The sequence below is a fragment of the Channa argus genome, chromosome 23 (genome assembly GCF_033026475.1).
Source record: "Channa argus isolate prfri chromosome 23, Channa argus male v1.0, whole genome shotgun sequence".
NCBI classification, from domain to species: domain Eukaryota; kingdom Metazoa; phylum Chordata; class Actinopteri; order Anabantiformes; family Channidae; genus Channa; species Channa argus.
Window position 1 is genome coordinate 12,242,959 of NC_090219.1, and position 27,960 is coordinate 12,270,918.

A 27,960-nucleotide genomic window follows, 5' to 3' on the forward strand; every position below is an offset into this window, starting at 1 on the left:
TGCTTTTGGACTAAATATTCATTAGGCATCAGATGCAGGTTTGTTAAGCTGGACATTCTGGGCCTAAACTGAGGAACCAGTGTCAGAATAAAATGCCTGTCAATTCACTGTATAGTCTGCTGTGCTGGCGAGTGTAATTACACACACACACTGTATACGTATATACATGTTACTCACACGGTAATATTTCCTGTAGCAACTGATCACAGCTGTATCCAATTCATTTTTGAATGTAAATGCATAGATTGGCTCAACCTTTTAATGTTTCAGTACATTTGGTGTCACTTTAAATCCATTCAATATGTACATTTCAAAGTAAGAGCTTATAAAGGAGATAAGAATTTGGATGTTCTCTGTTCGTGGCAGTGGAAATGTTATCATACACAATCACAGCTATAATATTTTAAATCCTCCACCTCTAGTAACACAAACATCTACTATTTCTGTTTACATCAAAAGAAAAAAGTACGTGTGTGGACACATTTTCTGTTACAACTGAAGAACCTCCAATAAATAACAGGTAACAGTGATTAAAATCATAAAGACAGAAAATCAAATCATATAAATTTTAATGCTTAAATGTAAATACAGGGAGAATATGTGGTAGCATAAAAGGCCATAAGTCCAAACAACTAATTTCTGTAAGTCTCTTAGTTTTGTCCTGTATTTCCAGGATTGAAAGACAAATGTCTTCTACAGTGCCCTTCACATCTTGGCTTGTCTTCGTCCAACAGCTCCAGGCTGCCCTTGATTTGTTTCATGAGGGATCTATGAGATCTGAACAGAACCAGCTCTGGGAAATGGGACACAAACAGTCTACAGTTCCAGACCCTGAGATCTTAGATGTATGTAAAATACTTACAATTACTTGACATGTTTTAAAATGTCCAGTAAAATAATACTGAAACATGAAACAGAATTCTGGTGAGGTTCATGTCACTTTGTATTCATTACAACAAATGTTTAGAATTTGCTTTAGAACCTTTGTGGGTGAGACACTAACAAGTGTTGTCAGAAGAGGTGACGCAACACAGTGGTAAATGTGCGTCCTGGTTTCAGCATCTGATAATCTGTCTTTGCCCAGTTACTATCAAACGATCTGAAAATGATTTGCAAATCATTGCATTCTGTTCTTCTTTTCATAGTGGGGATGCTGTGTCCCGCCTGCCTCTGTGTGTGTCCTGCTCTGTTTCCAAACCACTTTGGGAACAAGGTTACGACTCACAACAACGGATTCATGTTTTGCCTCTGCATTACTGGCCTCCACCCACAAGCTACAGGTGAACATTAGATCCCAGCTCTGGGACAAAAACCCAGACTGACCTGCTCCCCAGGATGCTGCTGCAACCGGACAGAATTAAGCAACAAAATAGCTCATTTTCAATGACTGGAGTTACACCACACTAGAGTTCACTGAAAGAAAACCATGAAGGTTTTATGAATCATCTTTATTATTCAGTAAGAATCCTACAACACACTGACAAAAACTGAGATCAGGTCCAGGATGTAAAGTCTGGTTCTGTCCACAGCCTTCTTACAGACCTGATCCTGGGTTAGTACTTGTCCACTACAACAAACAGTCACTGGCTGTTTATTCTGGAGGCTCTTTCCAGAACTTTCATGTTCTATCCTCTTTTTTATTTTACTCTCCTGCTCATTAATATTTATCGTACTTGTATTTAACCGTTTTACATGGGTTAAGACAAAAGTACAGAAAAAAAAAAAAGTGAAGACGTCACCCTGTGCTCTGGACGGTGTCTTTCACCATTGTCTGACAGACTTTTAATAAACTATTTATAGAAAAAATTAAGGACATGTGAAAGCTGCAGCTTTTGACCAGGGGTGTCCCACTACCACATGCCAAAACCAAGGACTGATACAAGTACTAAGCAGTTTTGCTTCTAGAATAATTTGCTGGACAGTAAAGTCCTCACCACTGCACAGAGACACTGGCAAACACTGCTTGACCAATGTCAATGTCAGTCACAAGAATGAAATATGTTTAAAATATTCTTCACAAACGTGAACATGCCTGTTGGTAAAAAGAGCTCGACATCACTTATCTTAAAACACCTCCAAACAACCTTCAGTCTGGAATCATTCATCCTTTAAAATATTACTGTGTAATGTGGGTTGTTTTTTTTTTGTAAATTAGTTTTTCCTCATTTGTATCTGAAGTACAAAATTAACTCTGTGGCTCTGAGGTTTGTCTATCGAGCTGAGATGTAAATTGTCCATCTGTCCTTCTAGACACCCCAAGGTCCCATTTCACCTGTCAGTTTTATTTTGATACTGACGAAACCTAAACACGTTGTGCAGGAGCAGCTCTGTCCTGTGACTCCTCAGTGGATTTATTGACACCTGTGTGATTATCTGATTTTTGACACAAGCTGCTTTCATCCTGCCATCACCTCTGTGAGCCACAGTTAAACTAGAAAAACTCCTGTTCCTGTGGCGTTTAGATCACCTGTACAAACCTGTCCCACCCACCTTACACAGTAATGTTTGCTGTCGCTGTTTAAACCCCAAGGACACTGACAAATGTTGTTTTTCCCCATAATTACTTTTATGTCTCACTGATGCTTTAATCCATGATCGTGTCTCCCCCGTCGTTAGCCACTAGCTGTTAGGGAGACAGATAACGCCCCCCCTTGGAGATTCCACCATGTCCGGTTGGCTGAAAAATGGCCTGGGACTCGTCCGCTTGCCCCCCACCAAAAACGCCGGTCTTCCCTCTGTCCCTCCCACCCTGTTGTCCTTCTCCATCCCAGAATGGATCCTGTTAGACACCGACAGCAGCCGGACGTCAGAGTGCGCGTTGGCCACCGTGTGGCGCCGCACACCGCCCACCTTCTCCAGGTAGGCCTCCCCCTCCTGCTCCACCAGCGGCGCCAGAGACGAGGAGTCTGAGGAGCTGTGATGCTCAGTGATGGTGATCTCTGGCTGGGAGTGGTTGCCTAGCAACGACCCTGACGACCGCAGATGACGGGAATCTGGAATAAATGGAAACATTGATTTGGATTTAAAAAGGAGATTGGTTTTGTTTAAAACTTTGCTTTGTTCTAATGAAGGAGTTAACGGCTCCTCCCTCTGGTTTGTCTCAGTGAGTTCATGTCCCTTGTCTTCTAATGTCCATGTAATAATGATAATATAGGAATTCTGGACACTGTTGACTCTCTGGGCTCTTGCAGGAAAACTCGCTGCTGTTTCAAGTCACAGCAGGGATTAGGCCTATAATCAAATCAGGCTTTGGGAGCCGTGCTGATCCTCCTGAGCCAGACCAAAGGTTTGCTGTTTGTATGTGAAGGAATTACATACATTCTTTTCCTGAAGGAAAAGCTGCTGTGGCTCCTTAACTGAAGACAGACTAATAAAGGTTTTACTTTGAAAAACACATCACATCTGTCTGATTTGTAAAATACTTAATTTCTCCCCATATCATTTTTAATTTAAATTTTTCTTGATAAGAATTTCAGAGAAAAATTGATTCTTTAATTGATTATTTAATCATATTTCTTGAAAAAGGCCTCTTTCCTCATTCCTCATTTTTCTATTTTGATAAATGCACTAACTCCTTTTATTCTTATAAATTCTTAGTATTTGCATCACATAATGTTTTCATGTGTCATATCAAATATTCCATATCCACACACATAGTTGAGCGCCACTGTCAACAGCCACGCCAGTATATTTGCCCCCCTTTATTTTTGATCTGTCCAAGTGATGCTCTCAGTGACCAATGACCTACAGAAGGTTTCCCCTCACTCTGTGGCTCCTGTAGGCTACTACAACACCACTGTTTGTTTTAAAGCATATGTAAAAGCATTAAGAAGTATCACTGGGTTACACCTCTGCCTGTGGACCTCCTCTAATAAAACCAGCTCCAAGTATTTCTCACGTCAATACTGCAAATCCAATTGTTCTGAATCAAGACTTTCGGTGTTTGGAATAGTAGCTATTAAACATTAAGATGTGCAAAAGTCAGGAGGCTGCAGTACAGTGTTGTCTTGGACTAATTTTACAAACATTTGATAAACACTGTTGCTTTGTGTGTGCTGTGAAGAAATCTTTTAATCTGTCATGATCTGATACAACACCTTCCTGTTATTACTTCACTGTCAGAGCACAGTTTGCGACCGGGTTCATTCCCACAGAGCAGCCGATCTGCTGGACTGCATCACACAGTAGCAACAGATTAAGCAGCTCACCTCTCTGCTGAGAGGATTGAAACAGCACATTACTGCAGAGCAACGCCCTCCGACCTCTAACACAAGCATCAGCCACTAAAACACCTTCAGTCACATCTGAAAAACACGTAGTTCATTAAAAATAGAATGGTGACAGGTACTGACCTATCAGCAGCTGGTTTCTGTTCTTAAGAACATTGCTGAGATATGGAGACACGACGATCTCCACCAGACGCTCCAACTGGTAATACTCCACACTGGGCCCCCCGGACTCATGGATACCCTGAGATGTACACAGAGATGTTGGAGGTAGGAGAATTGTGATGTCACACTGGTTTGTACTGGAGCCTGTTTTACCAGAGCTGCATCGGTTTACGATTGACTCCATCTTTTCCTCTTGGAGCCAGGACCAATGGGGATTAGGGGGTTTTGCCTTTATCCCACCACCTCAGACTGAATTCACCCACCACACTTTGTTTCTGCTGCCTACAGAACTATGACAGCTTCTGTTACACAATGACAAGTTGTGTTTGAGGACTAACTAAACCAACTTGCCCTCGTGTATAGTAGGAATTAACTTGTCTAAACAGAAAATCTCAAAGTCAAACAACAAACCTTCTACAAAATCTAAAATCTTTTTCTAGGTTTGTTTGAATTTCAGTCAGTAATAGTAATGTTTCACTTAAGTTCATGGCTGAGTTTGTTCAAGAGAAACCTAAAGTAATCAATTCAATTATTGTGCAGACTGTTAAAAGGATCCATCACAGTGCACAGTTTTCACACATGATGAAACATTGTTACTGACATTTGTGCTGCATCCATTTTTAATTAGATCTCTAAATAATCTGGATAAAGTGTTTGTTTTCAACCTGTTTGTCCATCTCATGATGCCTGTCTAAGTCGATGTTGGAGGGATAAAGTACAATATAAGCTTTACCCAGAGTAATACTGGAGTTTACCTGCAGCACCAGCAGCATTTGTGTGACAGGTGGGGGAACAGATGCTGCAGTCCCCAAACTTTCCTCCAGGTGGAGCTTCAATAGGACCAGGTCTCTGAAGGCCAACAGAGCCATCTGCCTCACTGTGAGCTCCTGACCCTGAACACACCACACAGACCGACACAAAACACACACAGTACATAAAGCCACGTTCAGCCAGAGTTTCACTCTGCAGCTCATCTCCTTCATTTCAGTGGACGAGTGCTTTTCAACTCATTCAATATTTTTAGCCAAAACTATGCGTTAAAGCTTGATTTACTTCACAGACCAGTGATAAGGCGTAAAGCCTAACTGTGTGTAAATCCTCACTTAACGTAACATTCAAAACCTCATTCTTGTGTGTGTGTGTCTCACCTGGACTGGGTAGAAGATAGCCTGCAGGGTGGGGAGGGTCTCTGTGAAGAATCGGTCCCAAATGTCAGCGAGGGTGACGAGCTGCTCGTCACCTAGGGGACAGGAGACGGTGGTTTACTGTGACAATGCATTCACACCATAATGCGCGCACACACACACACACACACACACACACACACACACCCCAACTGTCCAACTGAGGCACAGAAGAGGAAATTAGCTTGTCAACTTAATGTTTCTGTTGTTCTACAATCGCTTCTCCGACACTAACAATGATGTAACTCTGGCTCTTATTACATTAGATGGAACATTTGTGATTCCTGCTCCCAGCAGCTTTAAAAAGAAACAACAAGGAAACATAATGTGTGCAGTGATTACATGACTTTTGACAAGGAACACACTGACCTGTCAGACATGGACATAAGTGGGACATACAACTTAATAAACACTGCAGCCAAAAGATTGCTGACAACCTGTTTACATAGTGTTTGGTTTTCAAATTCTACAATTCATGTGGTATAAAATACACCTGTGATGTTCTAACCACGACTGTAATGTTTTTTTGTTTGTTTTTTTTTACATTCAAGTGTTAACCGTGTATCACTTCAACAAAGAATAATGTCATCAACCGAGGAGTTTGTTACACAAAAGTTAAGGTTAAGTTAAAGAGAGGGAGACGGTATAATGTTGCGCTGTGTCAGGTTTTAATACTTAATGGTCATCAGCATCATGAAGACTTGAGAAATATTAGACCTGCCGCCAATATTTGCTGCAGAAAACTGGGGGGATCTTGGGCCAAACAATCAGATATCACAGCCGCTAAACTAAAAGGCCCATAATATTAGTGAGGTACAAACAAACAAAGACAACACATGAGTTTTTAGCCTGTTTCTAGTTTCATAACTAATTTGAGAAGGTGGTTGATAAGATCAGAACAGTTGAACCAGTGGCAATTCTAGAGATCCATAAATGGGCCGACCAAGTCTATTTATGGGGATTGTAGAGTCCTGGTGTAGAATTATTTTTTCAACTGACCCTGATTTAATAAAAGGTAAAACCGGTGGAGGGCATTGGCCTGATCCTGCTTTTGTGTTTTCGTATTCGCAAAACGTCTCAGTTACTGCACCAGATAGAGCCTCCATAGGTGGGCAGGGGTGGGAAAGCGTCTTTGCATTAGAGCCGTTTAAAGATAATTGATGATGACAAAAGTAAAGCTGAACTAATCTAAAGCAACTCATACTGAAAGCAAAACAGTTTATTACTCAGTATCAGCGAATACTCAAATGTAAGTATTTGTACTCACGTTAATTTAAAAGCAGCCCAGAATGTCAAGGTCAGGAAAAGGTGGCGGCGCTACACATTATTTGATTGACACTGGTATTTCAAAGTAAAATTGACAGCAGACATTCATCCCCATTTAAGGACACATTTACCATTCTGCGAATATGCTATAGCCTTTTCCTAAAGCCATGACACCAATAATGAGAGACAAAGGTCACTTTTTGAGAGGCTGCTCAAAGAAGGCTGCAACAGTTCTTTCCCTTCAAAATCTAGGGGCATTTGTTTAGGCTGTGTGTTGTCACGTGGTGAGTAAAATATACCACTGCTGCATCCTGGTGAGTACCGGCCCATTTTGAGTAACCTAACCCTCCAGATCCATCATGGGGCTAAATGGAAATGAAGATTCAGAAAGATATTCTGCAGTTATGAGAACTGACTGTTCTTCTAGATTTTTTGTGTGGACTGTGGACATTTATTCCTAAAGCTACATTCTCAGAAAGTGGGAGCCACACGGAATCTAAAACTGTGTGTATTGTTCCTGTTTTCACATTTACACAAGTTATTAAGTGATAGATGTACAGAAAACCACCACTAGATTACTGTCCTATCACAGGAAAGAGTTGATGACAGGAAGCTGAATCAGTGATCACAATCATAAAGGTGTTTAACATGCACTAAGCAAACTCACACTGTAACGACGGATGTTTAATAAACGGAGCGAAAAAGAAAAAGTTTAGCGTGAGATCCTGGATGGAGAAGCACAGACAACATGAACTGTAGAGTCTACACAGGAATTTGAAGGATAAATAACTTTTTTTATAAAAGTTCTAGTTACTGTACTTAAGCCTTGTTGCCAATGCCTGTAACAAATATACAACTTTCTAAAAATATTCTTGAGAAACATGAGTCTGACTGTTAGTAACTAGATCTTAAGACTTTTTCACAGCAGAGTTTGTGTTCAGCTTTACTTTTGTCGCCATCAATTATCTTAAAACTGCTCTCAAGACAATTTGCCACATCCACCTACCTGTAGAAGTCAAGGTGGTATCGGGTGCAGTATCAAAGAAGTTTTACGAGCACGAGACCAAGTACACAAAGACAGGATCGGGCCCAATGCCTGATACTATTGGCATCGGGACATCTCTAAACTAGACCTGAACCAGACCTGAACCAGACCGAGGTTGAAGCGTGTTTGCACCACACACAAACTGCTCCAGACTGGATTTGGGACCAGTCAAAGATCCGGTACAGGGTCTCAGCGCAATTGTTTTTGTCACCGTTAGAGTGCGATTGCCGAGTTTAGACTTATGCAAACAAAATGCACAAAGACAGACAAAAGGAGCCAGAGTCCAATTCAATCAGACTAAACAAAGTAGGTGTGAAAATGGTCTTTGGTTTCTTGGATCATCTCGCTTCACTTCCTGTTGGGTTAAGAACATGTTCATGTGACAGAGGTGGAACTGTTAATTAGAAGTGACATCACCAGATCCACAAAGTTTGGTTCTGACCTGACAAAAACGTGATGGTCTGTTAGGTGAACATATCCGTGAGACGCACCAATTACTGTATGATGGGAATATTTGACAGGGGGTGAATTATTTTTTTTTAATAAAGGAACAATTATCACGGCAGATTCTCATGATGAGCAGCATGTGAAAGAACTTTGTAACAGTGTTAGGGATTCTGTGGGGAATAATATAACCTTTGTATATTTAAAACAACATTATTCATCATTATGAAGTTAATTGGTCATCAGCTGTGTCTCAGATGGTTTCAAGCTCTGTTTTAAAACTGGAACGACATCACGGACTGAAACAGCAAACTGATCTGCAAATCAGGGAAAATGTCAGATGCTTTATCATTTATCACTTCACTGGGAACTGTTGTCATGACCCTGCAGGACTGATGACTCCATTTTACCAGCGATCTGATTGGTCAGTGTTTGGGCTGTTAACAGTTTTTAGTCTGATCTTGTGAACGTAACCTGTTTGTGACTTGCCCTGGTTAAAAATAAAACATTTTCACAATACAGAAAAACTCCATCTCGACGATGAGCCACACATAGTGAAAAAAAGAGCAGTCAGGCCTGAATTAAACCTCAGAGTCAGAGTTCAGACCCTGAAATCACTAACCAGTCTCACCGGAGTGAAGAAGGACCTGATCCAGGATTTCAGACAGACCTCGAGTCAACAGCTGGTTCTGCAACACACACACAAACAGACACACACAGGGAATAATTACATTCATTTATACAGCAAAATTAAGATGTGTTATAAACAGGCCATAGATTCCTTAATTTAAAGATTAAAGTTATTTGTCCTTCAACCTCACTCATTTGTGCATGTACACTCATAGATCTGTTCACAGTATAAATGAACGTGCAGGTATTTGTAAAACTATTTGAGGATACTGCATCTTCATAGAGCTGCACTGCAGTAGTAGTAACTGTGCATCTTGAATAAAACTCCAAGGAAGACGAGGCTAAGACCACCTGTTCAAGTCCTGAACAGATAAACGGACCAATCGGCCATTTAGTTTTACAGTTAATCATACCAACGTACAATACCATCTTGTAAGGCACTAAACTGACGCTGGACATGATAAGAATTCTACCTGAGATGCATCAGCATGTTTTGACTGCCTCTTCCTCTGGTTTATATCTGCTGCAGAGCTACATTTACAAAAACAGGATAATATGTAGTGGTTAACCCTCAGAGCAACAGAGGTTAACGCAGACAGAAACATTATCTAAACATCAAAGTTTAGAAGAGCTGTGCAGAAGTGAGATCACTGCGGACAGGAAGGACATGTCAGGTCTGAGATGGAACAGACATTGTCCATAAGTCAGCATAAAGAAAACTGACAGAAGACCTCCACTGCAGATTTCTCTGAACAGGAAGAGGATGTCTGTCCACCTCCGGACCTTCGCGCTCATCACCATCTGCTGGGACACACCTCATTATCTGAAGCTTGAGCTGATTAACAGGGAGGATCAGGACGTGCCGACTGCAGCTTCAGGGCAACGGAGGCAGCAATCAGCTTAGTGTAAGAAGTCTGAGCTTGCTGCTTCACCACCACAGTCTCCTGTTTGTCTCCTGACTGTTCTTAGAGACTCAGGTTAACAAAGAATTTAAGTGGCTCAAGAGTGTAACTGTGGTTGAGTTGTTGTGTAATGTCATGACTCCTTTACATACTAACATCCAGGCTGTTGTGAACTTTACTGTAAAGTCAAGCAGAATGACGAGGGAGAGCAGCAGCTTACAGAGAGGACGGTACCGGTTTCAGGGTTTATAGTGTTTATGTCACAAGCTAAAAAAAGAAATGCAACCGCAAGGGGACACAAGCCAGTGTCTTCTTGTGCCAGTCCCAAATCCCAGTCCCATATGCAGAGGGTTGTGTCAGGACGGGCATCACAAGTAAAACACATGCCAACATAAACATAAGAATCATGACTTCCACACCGAATCTGACCCCCATACTGGATCGGTCGGAGCCCAAGTTAACAACGACGGTGCTGTTGACCTACAGGCTAACGGTGGAAATTGGACTACTGTTGATTTAGAGTTGATTTACATGATGCAGAGAAGGAAGGTGGATATACTGTGTGTCCAGGAGACCAGGTGGAAAGGTAGCAAGGCTAGAAGCTTAGGAGCAGGGTTCAAGTATTTCTACCATGGGTCAGATAGGAAGAGAAATGGAGTAGGAGTTATCCTGAAAGAGGAGTTTGTGAGGAATGTTCTAGAGGTGAAAAGAGTATCAGACAGGATGATGGGTCTGAAGCTGGAAATTGAAGGTGTGATGTTCAATGTTGTTATGGTTATGTCCCACAGGTAGGATGTGAGTTAGAAGAGAAGGAGAAATTTCCAGAGTGAGTTAGATGAAGTGATGCAGAGCATCACCAGAGGATGAGAGAGTGGTGATTGGTGCAGATTTCAATGGACATGTAAGTGATGAGAATGTGATGGGCAGGTTTGGTCTTCAGGACAAATGGTGGTAGACTTTCAAAACAGATGGAAATGTAGTGAACATAGGGTGACATAAGAGCGGAGGTAGAAGCACTCAGGTGGACGACAGCTTGTGTAGGCGTTGTAATCTGAAAACATCTAATGCTCAGCGGAGTCTTCATCAAGCTGACCAATCACAACCAAGTATGTGTAAAATGCTTCTGGAATCGTGAAACATCTCACACTATTTCAGTTGAGCCCTAGAATAAAAATATGCACTGTACCTGAAATGATGCAGAATGTGGACCCTTTATAAACATGGCTGTAACTTCAGAAATAAACACCTGTCATTCAGGACATTTTAGTCAGTTTTGTCACTTTTATTTGACTGAAAAGTTGCTTCAAGTAGTTTGTGACCAAAAACTGGTCTAAATATTGACTTCTAATAAAAGTCACATGACCCATGTTTTTCCCAGACTGACCTGCAGTATAGAATATAGAATGTAGTGTTTAAATTAAATTAATAAATCCAGGCCCTGAGAGCTGAACAAGTCAATACTTGTGCTCTTGTGCAAGAAGTTCTCCTGCTGTTGGAGAAAACAAACATCCCATGACCGACAGATAAACATCTTCATAGTTTGCAGCAGAGTGTGAACTCCACATCTCACTCACAGGTCAGACTGAGCTGGAGACTCTGAGCTTTTCCAATGTGTCTGGATTTAGTGTGACACCAACACCTGCTTCACGTGTCACAGACCCACAGTTTGACTCCCACTGTGTTTCATGCAGCGTTCAGATAACATGTGAAATCAGCAGATCACAAGGTGCAAAAGGGCACAAACATGGCAGCTACTGCTTGGTATTAACTGCTCACCAGCAGACATTGGTTCTATGTGACAACAGTATATGAGTGGGTTTCCATCACAATGTGGCACAAAGGTCCACTTGAAACCAGGAACAAACTGGTTAGATTTTGGTGAAAAGTCGAGATCATTGTTATCTCACGTCCATTGTCGTAAAAGTTGTACCTCAGAAATGTCAGGAGGGATTTTTGTTACATCTGACATTATAAGTGTGTGGTTTCTTGGGTTATGGCCACATGTGTTTTGTGATGTCAAAGTGACCTTTGACCTTCTTATTTTCTCTCTACGACACTGTATCTCTCTGTCTCTCTCTACGTATATATGTGTTTTTTTTTATTGTTGGACAGTAGATAATAAAAAATCTATATTTAAGGCTGCCTGAAGTGTCCTCGAGCTTTCAGGCAACTGTGAAATGTAACTAAGTACATTTACTCAAGAGCTTGATTATCTGATTACTTTAGTCCCTTTGCTGATGCAGATTCTTAAAATGAAATGGTGACCTAATAAATGATGGTGTAATATTATGGATAAACCCCCTCAGTACTGAGTATTTATGCACTGTGATACAGTAATGTGGGCGTTGTACCAAGTACAAAGGAAGTGAAGCGACCACATAAACAGCAGTTAGACTTTCCAGATGTTAGTTTCTGTTTCTAAAAGCTGCTGCTGAGAAATGCACTTTCATATATCATTATACACAAAAAGAGGAAATAAAGAGTGAAAATACCTGGAAGTACTCTGTGATGAAGGAGCCCATCTCTGTTTTAAGGAGCCACCTGCAGAGACACAGAAGAGGTCAGGAAGGAAGGAAGACTCATGTTTCCTCTCCTCATCGTCTCCAGCTCACAAAGGAAACAGAGTTATCCACTGAATCTTTTAAATGTCAAAGAGCTGCTGTCCACAGGCCTGAATCGCATTTGCTAACACGTCTCCTGTCCTGTTCTGTAGTTCTACCCATTAGGGCTCCGTTTAGTAGGAGATTAATCAGCCAAAACTTTTCACACTTTCTCCCCTAAAATGTGACACAACAGTGAAAAGCGTGTGATGTGAGGCTGCAGAGTGACTTCATCTAGAATATATCACACCTTCTGACGCTGTAATGACATCTTCATGCATCAAATTCCAATCAGTCCGGTTTCATTTCAAGAAAATCAACAGCAGACATTTTCTGGCTGCACCTGCTGTTTTTCTCATTTCTATCACACTGAACATTCTCAGCTATGAGACAACGGGATGAACATTTCTCACCAGTTTTCAAACTGGTATAGACAAAATGATTCTTAAAAAGAAAAGCCACTGATAATCTAATAATAGATACTTTTTAGCTGAGGCAATAATTGCATAATAATTCAAACTGAACAGCTTTTCTATTGTCTGTATGACAGATGTCGGGAAAACTTAAAAACTTTTTGCCTTCTTCAGTTTATCATCTGTTGGAACTGTCCATTATTTGTGTTTAAACTTAAACAGTCTTTAAATTCTCTTCTCTATTTAAAGGCCCAACACACCTTCAGTGTGTAATATTCTTTTCATAATCTTTAAAACTCTCTGTGAAGCACTTGGATGGATCCAGACTGGGGCACATGCTCAAAGTGTGGCAGCTTTGGAAAATAATTTGAAAGGTTTTAAACTCAAATTTAAAAACCTTTTTGAAAAGAATAAACTGTATATTAATAGGCTAATGGTGTGTAGGTCAAGAGTGTTGACAAACACAAGAGTGGGTCAGAAAAGACAAATATGAAACTTATCTAACATTTCAGCTCCGAAAAGTCATAACCAGTAATAATAAACACTTGGGAAGAGGTAAATATCCATCAATTGCATGGATAATCTGATTTACTGCAAGTGCTAGAAAATTTTTACAAAATATATGAAACCTCCTCAAATGTACTGAATTATTATGATGTATTTATAATGATTGACTGATTTATTTAACCAAGTGTTTATTTCTTTTAATTTTGATGATTATAACGGACAACTAATGAAAAACCCCAAATTCAGTATATCAGAAAATTAGAATATTACTTAAGACCAAAACAAAGAAAGGATTTTTCCACACTCTAATCAGCTAATTAACTCAAAACACCTGCAAAGGCCTTTAATTGGTGTCTCAGTGGGGTTTGTAGGCTACACAATCATGGTGCAGACTGCTGATTTGACAGTTGTCCAAAAGACGACCATTGACACCGTGCACAAGGAGGACAAGGTGTCATTGCAAAAGAGGCTGGCTGTTCACAGAGCTCTGTGTCTAAGCACATTAATCGAGAGGCGCAGGGAAGGAGAAGATGTGATGGAAAAAAGTGTACAAGCAATAGTGATAACTGCACCCTGGAGAGAATTGTGAAACGAAACCCATTCAACAATGTGGGGGAGATTCTCAAAGAGTGGACTGCAGCTGGTGTCAACCACTACACACAGACGTATGCAAGACCTGGGTTTCAGCTGCCGCAGTCCTTGTGTCAAGCCACTCCTGAACAACAGACAGCGTCAGAAGCATCTCGCCTGGACTAAAGACAAAAAGGACTGGACTGCTGCTGAGTGGTCCAAAGTTATGTTCAGTGATGAAAGTAAACTTTGCACTTCCTTTGGAAATCAGGGTCCCAGAGTCTGGAGGAAGAGAGGAGAGGCAGAGAATCCATGTTGCTTGAGGTCCAGTGTAAAGTTTCCACAGTCAGTGATGGTTTGGTGCCACGTCATCTGCTGGTGTTGCTCTCCTGTGTTTTCTGAGGTCCAAGGTCAACACAGCTGTATACCAGGACGTTTTAGAGCAGTTCATGCTTCCTGCTGCTGACCAACTTTATGGAGATGCAGATTTCATTTTCCAACAGGACCTGGAACCTGCACACAGTGTCAAATCTACCAGTACCTGGTTTAAGGACCATGGTATCCCTGTTCTTGATTGGCCAGCAAACTCACCTGACCTTAACCCCATAGAAAATCTATGGGGCATTGTGAAGAGGAAGATGCGATATGACAGACCCAACAATGCAGAAGAGCTGAAGGCCACTATCAGAGCAACCTGGTCTCTCATAACACCTGAGCAGTGCCACAGACTGATCGACTCCACAACACACTGCTGCAGTAATTCAGGCAAAAGGAGCCCAACTAAGTATTGAGTGCTGTACATGCTCATACTTTTCAGTTGGCCAAGAGTTCTAAAAATCCTTTCTTTGTATTGGTCTTAAGTAATAATCTAATTATATTCTAATAATCTGATTGATACTGAATTTGGGGTTTTCATTAGTTTTCGGTTATAATCATCAAAATTAAAAGAAACACTTGAAATATATCAGTCTGTGTGGAATGAATGTAAACATTATACAAGTTTCACTTCTTGAATGGAATTCTAATTATATGACCAGCACCTGTACATGCCTGTCCCTGTCCATACCCCTCGGTCTCGGGACAAGCCTGAGAATGACCCGTAAAAGCTACCTTGAAGAAGGGCTTAAATAAAAGCATCTGCTAAATGCCTGCATTACCTGATGCTTTCATTAAGCGTGTACAGCTCGTTAGTCTGCAGAGCTCCACCCTGGAACACCTTCATCACAGCTGATTGGACGCTGAGAGAGACACACACAAAAAAAAAAAAAACAGGAGGAGGAGGAGAAGAAGCAGCTTTAATGTCAGTCAGCCTGTCATGTACAGCAGGGGTTTTTTTCACAGATTTGTGATCTTAGCCTGGACAGTTTGTAATATGAATATGTTTACAGAGCATTCATTTTCGTCTGAGGGACAGAATTTTTCCCCGAAAACAGGAATTATTAGATTGAGATTTGGGTCAGTGATGATCGTCCTCTTATGTGACTCAGCTGGTTGACAGGACGTGACCCCGGCTGCCACCTCCACTTCCTACTAAACATCCTGCTCAGTGCAGTAATCCCCTCAATGCACTGAAACACTGAGCAACAGGAACATGTGCAAGTCAAGGTAATCATGGAGTTCACAGAATGTGTGGACAGTTCTTCTACATATTAAGATTCAGCACAATTGTACTAAACAAATATCCAAAGACCTTCACTGTTATTTTTGAAAATGCGTGTACCCTGATGGGACAAATGCAGCATTCACATGACAAAGTAATTCACTGGAAACATGCACTTGCATGTACGTCACTGTCTGACACTGGCTGCTTATAAACTGTAGTTTTTGCCTCTGCAATTTTATTGAACTCTCCACTGAGAGTGTTTCTTCATAGGTTAATGGAAGAGAAAAGACTGCACATCCCATTTTCACAAACCCTGGTTGAACAATAGTTCAGCTTTTTCACTTCTTTAATCTGATGTTTGGACACATAACACACAAACACATTCATTCATCCACCGCCGTCTGTGTCCAAAACACATGAAGATAACATCTGTACTTTGTGTTGTGGGATTATATACTCAGATTAGAGTAAATCACAAAAAGACTACATCTGTGTTCTCAGCTGCTGTTCTACAGCTACAGCACATGTCTGTGCAGAAATACCCTCACAGGAGGGTTTTTCTGTGCTGCGTACCTGTTCCACACACTGGTGTTAGAGATCTGCAGTGCAGACGAGCTGGCATGGAAGCGGGCGAGATCCGACAGAACCGGAGAGCTCATAAACCGAGGCCGGGGGCGCCGGAAAGACCCCATGATGAACACTGGCTGCTGTGGAGACAGGAAACAAGACATCACACGGGCATAAAAACAGAGATTTATATGTGTAGTAAGCAGTACGACCTCTGCATTGTCATGAAAACCAACATTTTGATTGACTCAACAGTAGAGAGCCTCAGTACTTACCGATACTAAGTACTGGTACAAGTAATAAACTGTTTTGCTTCTAGTACGAGTTGCTGGACAGTAAGAGCCTCATCAATTCATTGCAGTTAAGCAAAGCAAGAACGGACATTATCACAGGTTCTTCTGGTGGCAACCGGTGTTAAACGGAGCAACGTTGTCTAAAAAGAACAAAAAGAAAAGAAAAAAAAAACGAACAATGGTTTAGGGCGAGATCCTGGATAGAGACTGTTGAGTGTCCACAGGAAAATGAAGGTAAAACAGGTTTGAAAAACAAAGAACTTTCGGCAAAATTATGGGTTTTTATTTTACCCTTGTTTTTGCCAAACTTAGTTGCAAATATTAAACGTTTTTTAAAATACTCACAGCAGAGTTTGTATTCAGCTTTATTTTTGTCATCATCAATCATCTTAAAACAGCTCTAAGCCACAGACCTGTTTCCGCCTCCACCTATGGAGGCTAACGTGGTATCAGTGCTGTATCGGAGAAATTTTACAATTACGAGTACACAAGTACACAAAGGTAGGATCAGGCCCAATGGTCAATACTGGCATCAGCATCAGAACATTCCTACTGAAGAGAAAGCTGGACTCTTAAACTTGCAATAAAGTTTAAGATCCACTTGTTTTCAGCAGCAGTGACCACAACACTGACACATCATCATCTTTTGAGTTGATATGTTAAACTGATGAAAGTGAAAGTGTTTATTTCTACATACTCCCCATCAGTTCCAGAGCAGCATGATAATTCAGGTGGAGTTGTGTTTGTGTCCATCTTTTGTCTCCACCACTTTCTTTGGGGAAATTTCTGCTCTTTAGCAGCTAAATGCTAGACCCTGGTCAGCTGGAGCTTCAGTGTCTCTTCTCTTGTTCACACTGAGGATCGAATGCAGCTGTATACTGACAAGTGGATTGATGCAGCGTGAGCACTAATGTGGGCATTGTAGCGGACTGTGGTGGTGCAGAGCGGCCTCTGTATTCGTGAGCTTTACTCAAACGTGAACACAAGTGGCCCAAATAAATTTCCGCCAGACTCAAACTTTATGATTTCCTTTGGTTGTTGGCACATGAAGCTTGATGTATTATAATATGCATTTTAGGCCAAAAAGCCGTTGTGGTCATTCAGTCTGGGTCAAAACGACCTAATAAACACAGTCATCCACACAGACACTGGTTGTTGTGGCTAAAACTAAAGGAAAACATATTTTAGTATTTAATATTATCAGCAGAGAAAAACAGCTCCTTACAGTAGCTCTGTGCAGCTTTAACTTCCTGTTGACAGCAGGCGGAGCAGAGCAGCTTCAGCAGCATCTGATTCATTTAGAAACATCGGCTTCCTCCAAACCACAGCTTCCTGTGCAATGGCGCCGGCCCGAGACCAGCCTATTTGTTTACAGCGCAGAGGTCTTACTCTGTCTCGCTTTCCAGAAACCACAGACACAGACGATCGGGCCTTCTGCTCTCACTGAACGTCACTTCTGTCTGCAAGCGCAGCCAGTTCCATTTCACACTCAGTTTATTGAGGGTCACATATTTAGTCTCTCTTTTGCCTCTGAAATAGACACAACCTCAGGTATAACGTTGTCAGCATTAGGGAGGCATCAGTCGCTGTTCTATTTTGGTGACTGAGCCAATGGACTGCGTGTGTACGTGTAAAAATAAAAGCCTCTGTACACGAGTTTGTTTTAGTTTTATTTAGAGAAGCTTGGGGTTGGTCATGATTACAGAGTGACAGAGAGCTCTGTCCTGGTTTGGATGGAAGAGAGCAAATGATTCAACTCTAATTTCACTGGGAAACTTCTACGTTCTCAGTTTGGTCTTTCTGTGTCACAATGCAGATGTAGACCCACCGGAGGAGAAACACAGGGGATTTATACCTGCACTAAGAAAAAAAAAAAAAAAAAACAACCTCCTCTCTCTTATCATTCTCACCACCCACCTACAGGTTACAGTAAAAATTTCACTTTCACAGCAGGACTGACCACAATCTTGCAAAAATGGAGGTGACTCCATGTCAAAACCAGAGAGTGTCTCAGTGCATCTGAGCAGAAAGACTAATACCACTTTTTTTTGTTTGTTTTTTTTATCGTGATTATCTTTCTGTTTGTACTTCTCTTTACTAGTTATTGTGGGTATTATTATAACCCACAATATTAAAGAGAAACTGATGAATGATTATATTCAACTCTATTTATATAACCCCAATTCACAACAAAGTCATCTCAAGCCACTTTGCATGATAAAATCAAGACTTATGTAAAGGAATTTAAAGAATAAAAGCATCTTTTCTACATCTCTGCTGCACAGTCATCTTCAACAGACCACAACAACTGGGTCACACTGCTGACACACGCGAGCAAAGCAAATACAGTGGGGAAAGGTAAAAGAAAAAAAAAAAAGGTGAGAGTAGAGAGTCAGATGTTGCACGAGAGGGGGAAACTGTGGTGAAGAGGCATCATGCAGCAAGGCTGATTAAGAACAGCAAAAAAAAAAAAAAAACATCCATTCTAAAACTCAGCTTTTACAACTTTGGAAAAAGAAACATCCACATTAGAAACTCTCAGGATCATAAAAGTCATCTGAGCTTAGCACAAAAACCTTTTGGTGAGGCAGCTATTAATGTTTCTGCTCTGAGCTGTTGGAACAGTTTGGGGACCTTGGAGCAACTTAAACAGTCATTGCAGACTGGATTTTGATTAAATTATCTTATGTGTGTTATCCACTTACTGCATTTATTTACTCTTTACTTACTTATCTCATTTGTTTATCTACATTTAATCTGTATTATCATTTCTCATTGGTTATAATATATGATTTATTTTTATCCTAATCTATTTGTGTGCATTGGTCTCATTGTCTTATAGTCTCATAAATTTATGTCTTTTTGCTCTTGTTTTATGCCTAGTTGTCAATTTCTCAAATTTTTTAATACTCTTGTTTTGTGGATACTATTGTCACAGTTTCATTATATTTGTTTGCTACACCTTTCAATCATCTGTAAAGCACTTTGAATTGCATTAACCTGTACAAAAGGCTTTTTATAGTTTTAATTTGATCATTTTATTTATCGTGTTCTACGAGCAGTTCTCTCCGTTTTAGCTGGAACCTCATTTTATTAGATTTATTAGATTGTCCAACAGAAATGCAAAGACCCTGAATGCACCACAGCTCAGTGTAACTGCAGAGCACAGTCCATTTTTGGATCTGTCTTTGCAGTGAGGTGCTCATTCTCACATCTACTGCTGTAATGCTACCTGACCACCAAATTCATAACAGCTGCTAGAACTGCTAATGCCACGTTGATCATCAGACCAGCGGAAAGATGTGACGAGTGAATGATCACACACACTTCAGAGTCTCCTTATCGTAAACCTTTGGCAAACATATCATTATTAGATGTATGAAAGCCTTAAATATCAACATTAGCATCTGCAGTAAAACTGTGTTGGTCAAGGTCCAGTATTGATGCTGTGGGGTTAAACTAGGCAGTTTAACCCCACAGCAACTCCTGAGAACTGGGGGTCCTGATTTAAGCAAAAAGAAAAGCTTCAGTTTCAAAAATGTTATTGAACAGACGCTGATCTTTGGGAAACTGCAGGTTTCTACAGGAACATGAAACACACTTCTATCATCATCATCATCATCATTGTAAGTTGACCTCAGAGCCTCTCCCGTCCACCCAGGTGGCTGATGGGACCCTCACAGGCCAGCGTGTGTCCCACAGGGCCTCGCTGTGCCGTCTCCTCTAATCACAGCTAACGGGAGGCTCCGTGCTGAGTGACAACACAAACACACTATTGTTTATTTGCCCTCATCCTGCCAAAATCAGAGTAGTTCAAGAAATACAGATTTCTTTCTTGCCTGGGCAATGAGACAACGAACAACAACAACAAACAAACTGACTCTTCCTCCTCTGGATTAGCTGCGGGAAACATTTTCTAATATGACATTTTGACGCCAAGAAATTAGAAGCACCGATTCTTGTAGTTTGTCTGTTATCTACATTTAAAATGCATCTGAAAACGGATGAGAAACAAGATCCGGTTGTTTTATAGGGAGGGTCTGGAACCAAAATCGCCGTAGAATATTTAAACCAAAATCCAATACAAAATCTTGTAAACCAGACATTACTGCCCATGCAAGCTAAAAATAAATATTTAAGAGCTTTCATGACTATCCAACCCCTGCACATTCCGTCTCTGCTTGTGTCACCTCATGCTGCTGCCGAATTTGCATTAATATCACATTTCCATTTAATTTTCATTTAATTAAACAATATTGAAAGTGTTGCAGAAATGTCACAGCTCATCAGATTGCTGCTGCGATTCAAATAAAAATGAGCATTTGATTATATTCAGATATGAGAACAACATGTAAAGAGAAGTTACCATCAAATCCAAATAGGAGCATATGTCTGAATGTCTAAAGGGCTAATAAAGGACTAAATCTGCACTCGGAAACATGGACTAGGACACTGAATGCACAAAGAAAATAAAAATGACGACAAAGAGACACATGTCCACAAAGAAAAGCTAAATTGGACAGTAATGTTAAAATAGATATATATTACACATAAAACAGGTTAATGTGTGACCAATCAAAAAACAACAGCCAAAAACACAATCATAACAGTCTCATAGACGAAATAAGTGTGGGGGGGGGGGGGGGGGGGGTCTCACACCTCATCGCCCAGATGATCGTGGGAGGGTGAGAGCAAATCTTAAATGCTTCAAAAACCGTGTCTGAGTGTTTCCAGACCGTGCCAGGGACCACAGGTTGCATGTGGGATCAAGACCATGTGCGCACAGTTCACCACATGCAGTGTTCCCACAATTTGGTAAACACACACACACACACACACACACACACACACACACACACTAAAGAACTAACAAGCAGCTCATAGTAACTTTGCAGATCGTCTCTCAACATCTGGACTAAAGCAACAGAGCGTCTACGTTTGAGAAGATGATTCACAAAGGAAGAAAAACAACTGTCTCACCTTCTGTTCTGCAGAAGTGGGCGTTAGGCGTCACCGTGCATGTAACTGTCACCATAACAACCCATCTGGTACACACCAAAACCAGTCATCACAAAAAGGTCAGACCATCCTCCCCATCTCACTTCACCCCACCTCCGGTCCTCCTCCACCGTCACATCCCGTTTAGAGTTCAGTTCTCTCTGAGCTTCCTTCCAAAAGTCTTCACGGGACGATAACTCAACATGTTGGTCCCGTGTGTGAATAAGCACTGAGTCACTTTAGAGGAAAAGCCATAACAACAAATCTGACCCACGGGTGAATTCCTGAACAGTCCTACCAGTGCCCAGAGCCTCGTCTGGAGACCACAACAAAACCTAAAACATCTACAAAGACATTTACAATGTCCTCAAAGACCCACAAAACGACCACAAAGTCATAGAAAACTATGACAAAAAGATGCAAAATGACCACAAAATGGACAAAAACAAACAAACAAACAAAAAAAACATGGAGAAAAATGACATAAAGAGATGGAAAAAAAAATGACCACAGAGAAAAGAAAAATGACCACAAAGACATAAGACGTCCTCAAAGTGATGCACAATGTCCAGCAGCCAGAAAAGTCATGAAAAACAGAGACAACCAAATTACCAAAGACACATAAAAACTGAAAATGTATTGTAAAGAAAACAAAGATGATGCTGACTTGATGACCAACAATCAGACAGACTCTTGACACTCAGTATAAAGCTATTATGTGGAACGTGAACCCAAACATCAAGCGTTTCCACAGTAGAACAGTGATTCAGGTTCTGGGCCTTGTGTCCACCTGAAGAATCCAGTTTAATTTGTTGTCTCTCATCTCTGCAGAGACATTCTGAAGCTCAGTTACAGTGAGAGGTCCTGGTGTCCTCACTGGCCAAGGTCCAGTTTGGACTGATGGGAAGTTATGAAAAGAGTCTTCTTCCATTTCATGTTTATTGAGATCACTGTGGTCCGTTCGCGAGTTGGTTTTTGTCCTGAATTATCGGTCCTTCTATAAACAACCTGTTGGATGCAGGTGGACTCCAGTCAACTTCCAGCCTCATCTGGAGAAAAATACTGAAACTTACTAAAATTATGATGCTCTGCTGTGGATTTACTCATTTAACCTCAGTTCCACTCAGACTTTTTCCCTGTTGTGACAAACTAATGACTCCAGCTCAAAGACACCCTGTCAGTACTTATCTGCTCCTGGAGGAGTTTCATCGTGGACAGAACTCAACACATTCAGAAAAAACAGAGTAAAACCTCAAAACACTGTCCTACATTGATGGAAACACAAAGGGTGAAAGTGTTGTGCTAAAGTTGCATGTGACTTACTGTATGTTTGTGTGTGTGTTAGCATGTGGGCTAATCCTGCAACAGAAGCCCCTGCTCATGGGAAAGCACTCAAAGACTAATGCAATTACAAACTGAGACAAAGACAGACAGAGACAGTGTGTTGATTGTTAACTCGACTCACTTCTGTGATTTGGACTCAGACAACCACTGAGTAAAGTTTCAGAAACACGTCTACATGCTGATTGTAAATGTGTGTTTGATCATTCAAGTAAAGTACAAGGCAGCAAAAATCTAAGTCAAGGAGAAATTTTTGAAAAGTGCTACGAAGAAGCGTTTCTGTTTTAAGAGACTCAAGAACAGATTTATTTTTTAGTGGATAGGAAGTTGTAGAGTTCAGTTTTCAGCAGTGCTTTGAATATAGACAGTGAGTTTGCAGAGTTTGGAAGCTCGTTCCAACATAGTGGGACCACTGAGCTAAAGAGTTTTGCTCAGTGTCTTTTGTTTGGCGCTGAGTCCACCAGACACCATTTGTTGGCAGAGCGCAGTGGATGGGAGGGACTGTAGACCTGGATCAGGAAGATGCTGTTGAGTCAAGCACTCTGAGGCAGGAGTCAGAGCTTTGAGCGTGATGGAACCAGAGCAGAGACCAGTGGTGTGATGCGTGTCCTTTATGGCTGATTAAAAATGACACGTGCTGCTGCATTTTGGATCATCTGGAGGGTTCGATTGGGCTGCTGGGAGCTCCGTCAGCAGGACACCTCAGTAGTCAAGAAGAGATATGACCAGATATTCAGAAAGGTAGAGTCGGATCTTTATGATAATGTAGAGGAAAAATCTGCTGCTGAGAGACAGAGGAGATGTTGCTCGGTGAAGCTCAGTTGGTCTTCAAGGATGAGGCAAACTTTGTGGGGACAGTCACTCAAGACCTTAAGTTGATGCTGATGTTGTGTTGTAATGAAAGTCCGGATGGCAGGAGTAAAACTTCAGTCTTGGAAAGAGGAAGCTGAAGATGTCTTTCCCTCACTCAAGCAGAGACATTAGAGAAACAGTGGAGGCATCTTTAATCCAAGTGATGAATCAGTTCCACGTGTATATATACTTACAGTACTGCACATGTAATGTTCATCATGTTTACCACAGGGCACAACTGAGGCTGTATGAGACCAAAGTATGAGACAAATTCAAACGCAGACTTGATGATGGCAGCAGATGGAAAATCAAAGGCATCATCAAAGGTTATCGAGTTCGTACTGAACCGCGTGTCATCACAATCCCGTCAGTCGTTATTCAGTTATTTCAGTTAAAAAAAATTATGAAAACACTAAAACGAACCTCTTGGTGGTTCACTAAAATCCTCTATTAATGAAGCCCACAGTGATGCACTGTGCTGCAGAATGTTTGTCTGCATTAAACTGTAAATGAACAACAGTGCACTTTGCCATCCACAAAGCCAGATTTTCAAAGTGAATACAAAAGAGTCCAAACTGATGCATTTCAATTCCTGCAAACTGCAAAGGTTTTGCTCTTTCTTGCACAGAAAACATTCTAATCCCAACAATTGAGAACAAATACATGTTTTTATTTCTACCCGAGAAAGATCCACTACAGAAATGTGAGAACATCATTTCCAAAAAGCATAAAAAGGGCAAACACAAGCTGCTTATTGTGCAAAAAGAGGAATTAAACGTTTTACGAGCTTGAGGAAATAAACTGCAGAGAGAACATGGCCAGTGTGTAAACTGATTTGAACAAACCTGTTTAAAGTGAAGTGACTCATTTCATAAACACAGCAAACGTTTGCTGCTTCAGTCATTAGTTGGTTTTAAAGTGAAAATCCCCTGAAGTCCCTTCACACTTTCACTATTGTGATGCTTCTCTAGTCAAATCCCCTGTAGACTCCTGCTTCTATGACATTTCCTGGAATGTTTATCTACAATAATTAGAGAAACCCAGTCTGTGCATGAAAGTTGCAGCAAGATCGAAGCTTTCTGAGGCTACAAAGTGTGAGTCCCTTCTCATTCAAGCTGCAGTCTGTCCTCCTCTCATGTGGTCACAGAAACAGGTTTTCTCCGAACACTCTGCGATTCTCAAAAAACCCTGAGGTGACAGAAACGGTTTCTCACACTCTTTGGAGGCTGCTGGGGGCCATCCAGATGTCACTTCACCAAACAACTGGGTCCAGCTCTAAGTGTGTCTGCCTACGTCTGCTCCACCACAGGTAGGTGGTTGCACGGAAACAAATCCCTACGAGTACTAACTGTATGTCTGCTAATGAATCTGCAGGTCTTTCATCAGCAACCTTGAAGCAATCAACAGCCTCAGCAACAAGACCCAAACTCCCTACAGTGCTTTGGTTCTATGGTTCAGTTCAAACCTAAAGCTGCTGAACCACCTACGAGCTCAACTGACATCACTCCTAACAGTCTCCTACATGTGGATCTATTTAGAGCAGGTAAAGCACCTGTGGGTCAGTGTACAAACTCTGAACTAGTCAGTTGTCTAAAATGTGGATTCATCTACAAGAACTAAACTGAGTTTTATTTACAACCTCACATTCACCCAAACATGGAAAAGTCTGTTTTCACCACGTCACCCTTGAGCACCTGGTTCACCTACAGAGACTGTCTGCAGGTCTCCATGCGGACCGGACTGTCTGCAGGTCACTGAAGCACCTGTGTGAGCAGCTGCCACCTGTAACAGAACTGAACCGCTTGTTGGATGAACTCCGTCCACATTCTCTGTACTAACAGCTGCTCATGTTTAGTCCCGGTCACCAAAAGCCTGCAGACCGTCTGCAGGTCCAGCGCTGGTTTAGCAGCCTGGTGGGGGTCTCAAGAGTGTGGACTCACCTCAGTAACGTGTCCTCGCTGCTCCGCGGTCCTCACAGGAGGCGCTAAACTGGGCAGCTCAGCCCGCCGGTGGCTCCTCAGCAGCGGCTGCTCTCACGCTGAACACATCGCGTGTGTTTCGGCGGTAAAGGTGGAAAAGTTCGGGAACGAGTTTGTGAGGTACACGGTGGGTGTGAGCGACCACTTCCTGCAGTCAGACAGGCGCAGCTTCCCTCATGTTTACCGGACAGAGACGAACTCCACCGCCGCTCCGCTCCTTGGCTAACAAGCAAGCGACGCTAACGGTCCGCACTTCCGGCGGCAGCCTTCAAAGTAAAAGCAGAGCTTCAGTGGCCGCGCACGGAACGTTGGAAATAAACGGCGTCAATCTGTTGACGAAGTTGTTCATTCACACAATGATCAGTGTGTTTTTTCTGAGCATTCGTACAATTAGACTATAAAAACTAGTTTCTGAACATTTTTAGATTGTGCTTTTCGCATTTCATCTGTAAAACGCTAAAGCATTTTTAAATGAGCGCCCGTCCCAGAATCCAGGGGATTTATTATTATTAGTTTTACCAATTGTCAGATTTATAAACAAGACAGACTAATGGGGCATTTCTGACGTGCAGCTGATTAATTTAAATAATCAATTGATTGCTCATTACACTTTTCAATAAATTTATACCATCGTTATTTATTATTTACCATTGCTATTTTAATACATTTATTTACATGTATTTTATTTAATTACAACCACTATTTTATTTATCATCTTTACATTGATCTTTAAAATTATTCAATACAGACATAGTTACATATCAATATACACAGCACAGACAAACTCAGTATTATCGCTGCTGCTTATCACTTCACCTTTATGTATTTCTGTCATTTCTACTTATTACACCACTACATCACCTGTTCTGTTTGCGCCTTTCATTTATTCTTTGTTTTAAAATTTGTACTGAACACATAAGAAAAATGATGTTTGTTTTTTTGTGAACATGAATTCTCTGTTTTTATTAACTTCGTCACACTGAAATCTGTTCACTCCACGTCAGACAAGCACCAGCTGTTTTATTGTGACAGGCAGTCTCACAGCTTCCGTTACTGTTCTGTTTCAGCTTAACAAAATTCTGCCTCGGAACGTGTTTGTTCTTCAACTTATCAATATTCATGATGTGGTCACTTCTAAACAAAGAGAAGTTTTGGTGAAAAGAAACAAAAGAGAAACTTTAATGTGTTTGTAATTAACAGGAAGCTGTAATCACAGTTTTCAGCCACACTGCACATTCTGCTTTGCTGCTGTGGACACAAAATGCAAATTACAGGCAGATAATGATGCTGTTGTACTGTCAGTAAATACTTGAAAGCTGCTCTTATCACGAACTACTGCTGGTCTGATGTCTGTAGATCGCTCTGCTCTGTTCACACTGCGCATCCTTGTCATTCATTTTATCCCCAGGTTTTCCTGATTTGACTGGGGACCTGAAGACAGGGGATGTTATGTGTTGTACAGATTATAATTACTGTTACACAAAGTCAAACACATTATTATTAGTGTCAAAATGTACTTAAATGTACTCGCTGTCTTCAGTGTAACTTTATCTAATGTTTTGTACCTGTAACAATGAACCAGAACAACACTGTGTATGTTGTGCTTTGTGTGTTCACATATCACTAATGTCACTGCTGGTGCATTTTCTTTACACAGATATGGGTTTAATCTGCCTGTAGATAAAAGCTGAGCTCTTTCTCTCTTTACACAATGTCAGCTTGGTGCCATGCTTTGGAGAAGCAGCGACAGTTTGTTCCATATTGTGGTCTGAGGCCTCACTGAACCATGTGTGACACACTTGTGAACGAGAAGAAAAAAAAACCCTGAATGTTAGGGGAGAGAAACATTGTGACATGAAAACTGAAGGAGAAATCTAATTCTGAATTCTTACAGACTCACAGATCAAGCTGAAGCAGATTTGTGCAACTTCTGTACAAAGGAGTTTTACATGGTCACTGCCACAAATCACCTTCGGTTCAAATTGTGACGTGGAAATAGTTCACAATCAGAAAGATTTGTCAAAACTTGTTCTTTTTAAATTTCCAGCTTTACTTCTACGACAGACCGGCCTTTATTAAAAAGCAGAGCAGCATTTTCTCAGCAGTAGAAAAGAAGCTGGTGTGGACGGAATATTAATTATTCACTCGGTGCGTTTGGCCGACAGGGAGTCAGCATGTGGGGACACAGGGGATTCTATCCGACGAGCTGCTTTAGGTTCAGAGACAAAAGTAAAGTCAAACTTCTGATCAAGGCTCTGGTGAAGTTCCAGATAAAGTGGTTTAATTTCTGTCCTTTAACCTACAATGTCTAAACAGCAGCTTTATGGATTAGACTGCAGCTAAAGACTGTGATCATGTTATTACAGCTTTTCTCG

General features: G+C 41.1%; 1 protein-coding gene across 5 annotated transcripts; it reads right to left on the reverse strand.

The window, feature by feature from the left end:
• Window positions 1-2,130: 2,130 nt before the first annotated feature.
• prr5l (proline rich 5 like) lies at window positions 2,131-27,048 on the reverse strand. 5 transcript variants are annotated; one of them, XM_067493710.1, is made up of 10 exons: window positions 25,547-27,048; window positions 16,398-16,555; window positions 16,129-16,259; window positions 15,110-15,190; window positions 12,355-12,403; window positions 8,953-9,019; window positions 5,540-5,631; window positions 5,147-5,284; window positions 4,353-4,470; window positions 2,131-2,993 (listed from the first exon to the last, which is right to left on the reverse strand). In XM_067493710.1, the coding sequence occupies exons 3-10, from the start codon at window positions 16,245-16,247 to the stop codon at window positions 2,620-2,622; spliced, it is 1,038 nt and encodes a 345-aa protein (XP_067349811.1). In that variant the 5' UTR covers window positions 16,248-16,259; window positions 16,398-16,555; window positions 25,547-27,048; the 3' UTR covers window positions 2,131-2,619. The 5 variants fall into 5 exon arrangements, with proteins under 5 accessions (XP_067349811.1, XP_067349810.1, XP_067349812.1 ...); XM_067493709.1 differs by having other exon boundaries at window positions 16,129-16,262; window positions 25,547-27,047; XM_067493711.1 differs by lacking the exon at window positions 16,398-16,555.
• Window positions 27,049-27,960: the final 912 nt, after the last annotated feature.

What these genes read in the sequence shown, in the direction of transcription:
- prr5l (XM_067493711.1), bottom strand. Translation starts at nt 16,247, where the DNA reads ATGGGGTCTTTCCGGCGCCCCCGGCCTCGGTTTATGAGCTCTCCGGTT. An exon ending in ACGCTTAATGAAAGCATCAG is followed by an intron (nt 12,404 to 15,109) that starts GTAATGCAGGCA and finishes GTGTCTCTGCAG; the next exon opens with GTGGCTCCTTAAAACAGAGA. An exon ending in CAGAAACCAGCTGCTGATAG is followed by an intron (nt 2,994 to 4,352) that starts GTCAGTACCTGT and finishes CATTTATTCCAG; the next exon opens with ATTCCCGTCATCTGCGGTCG.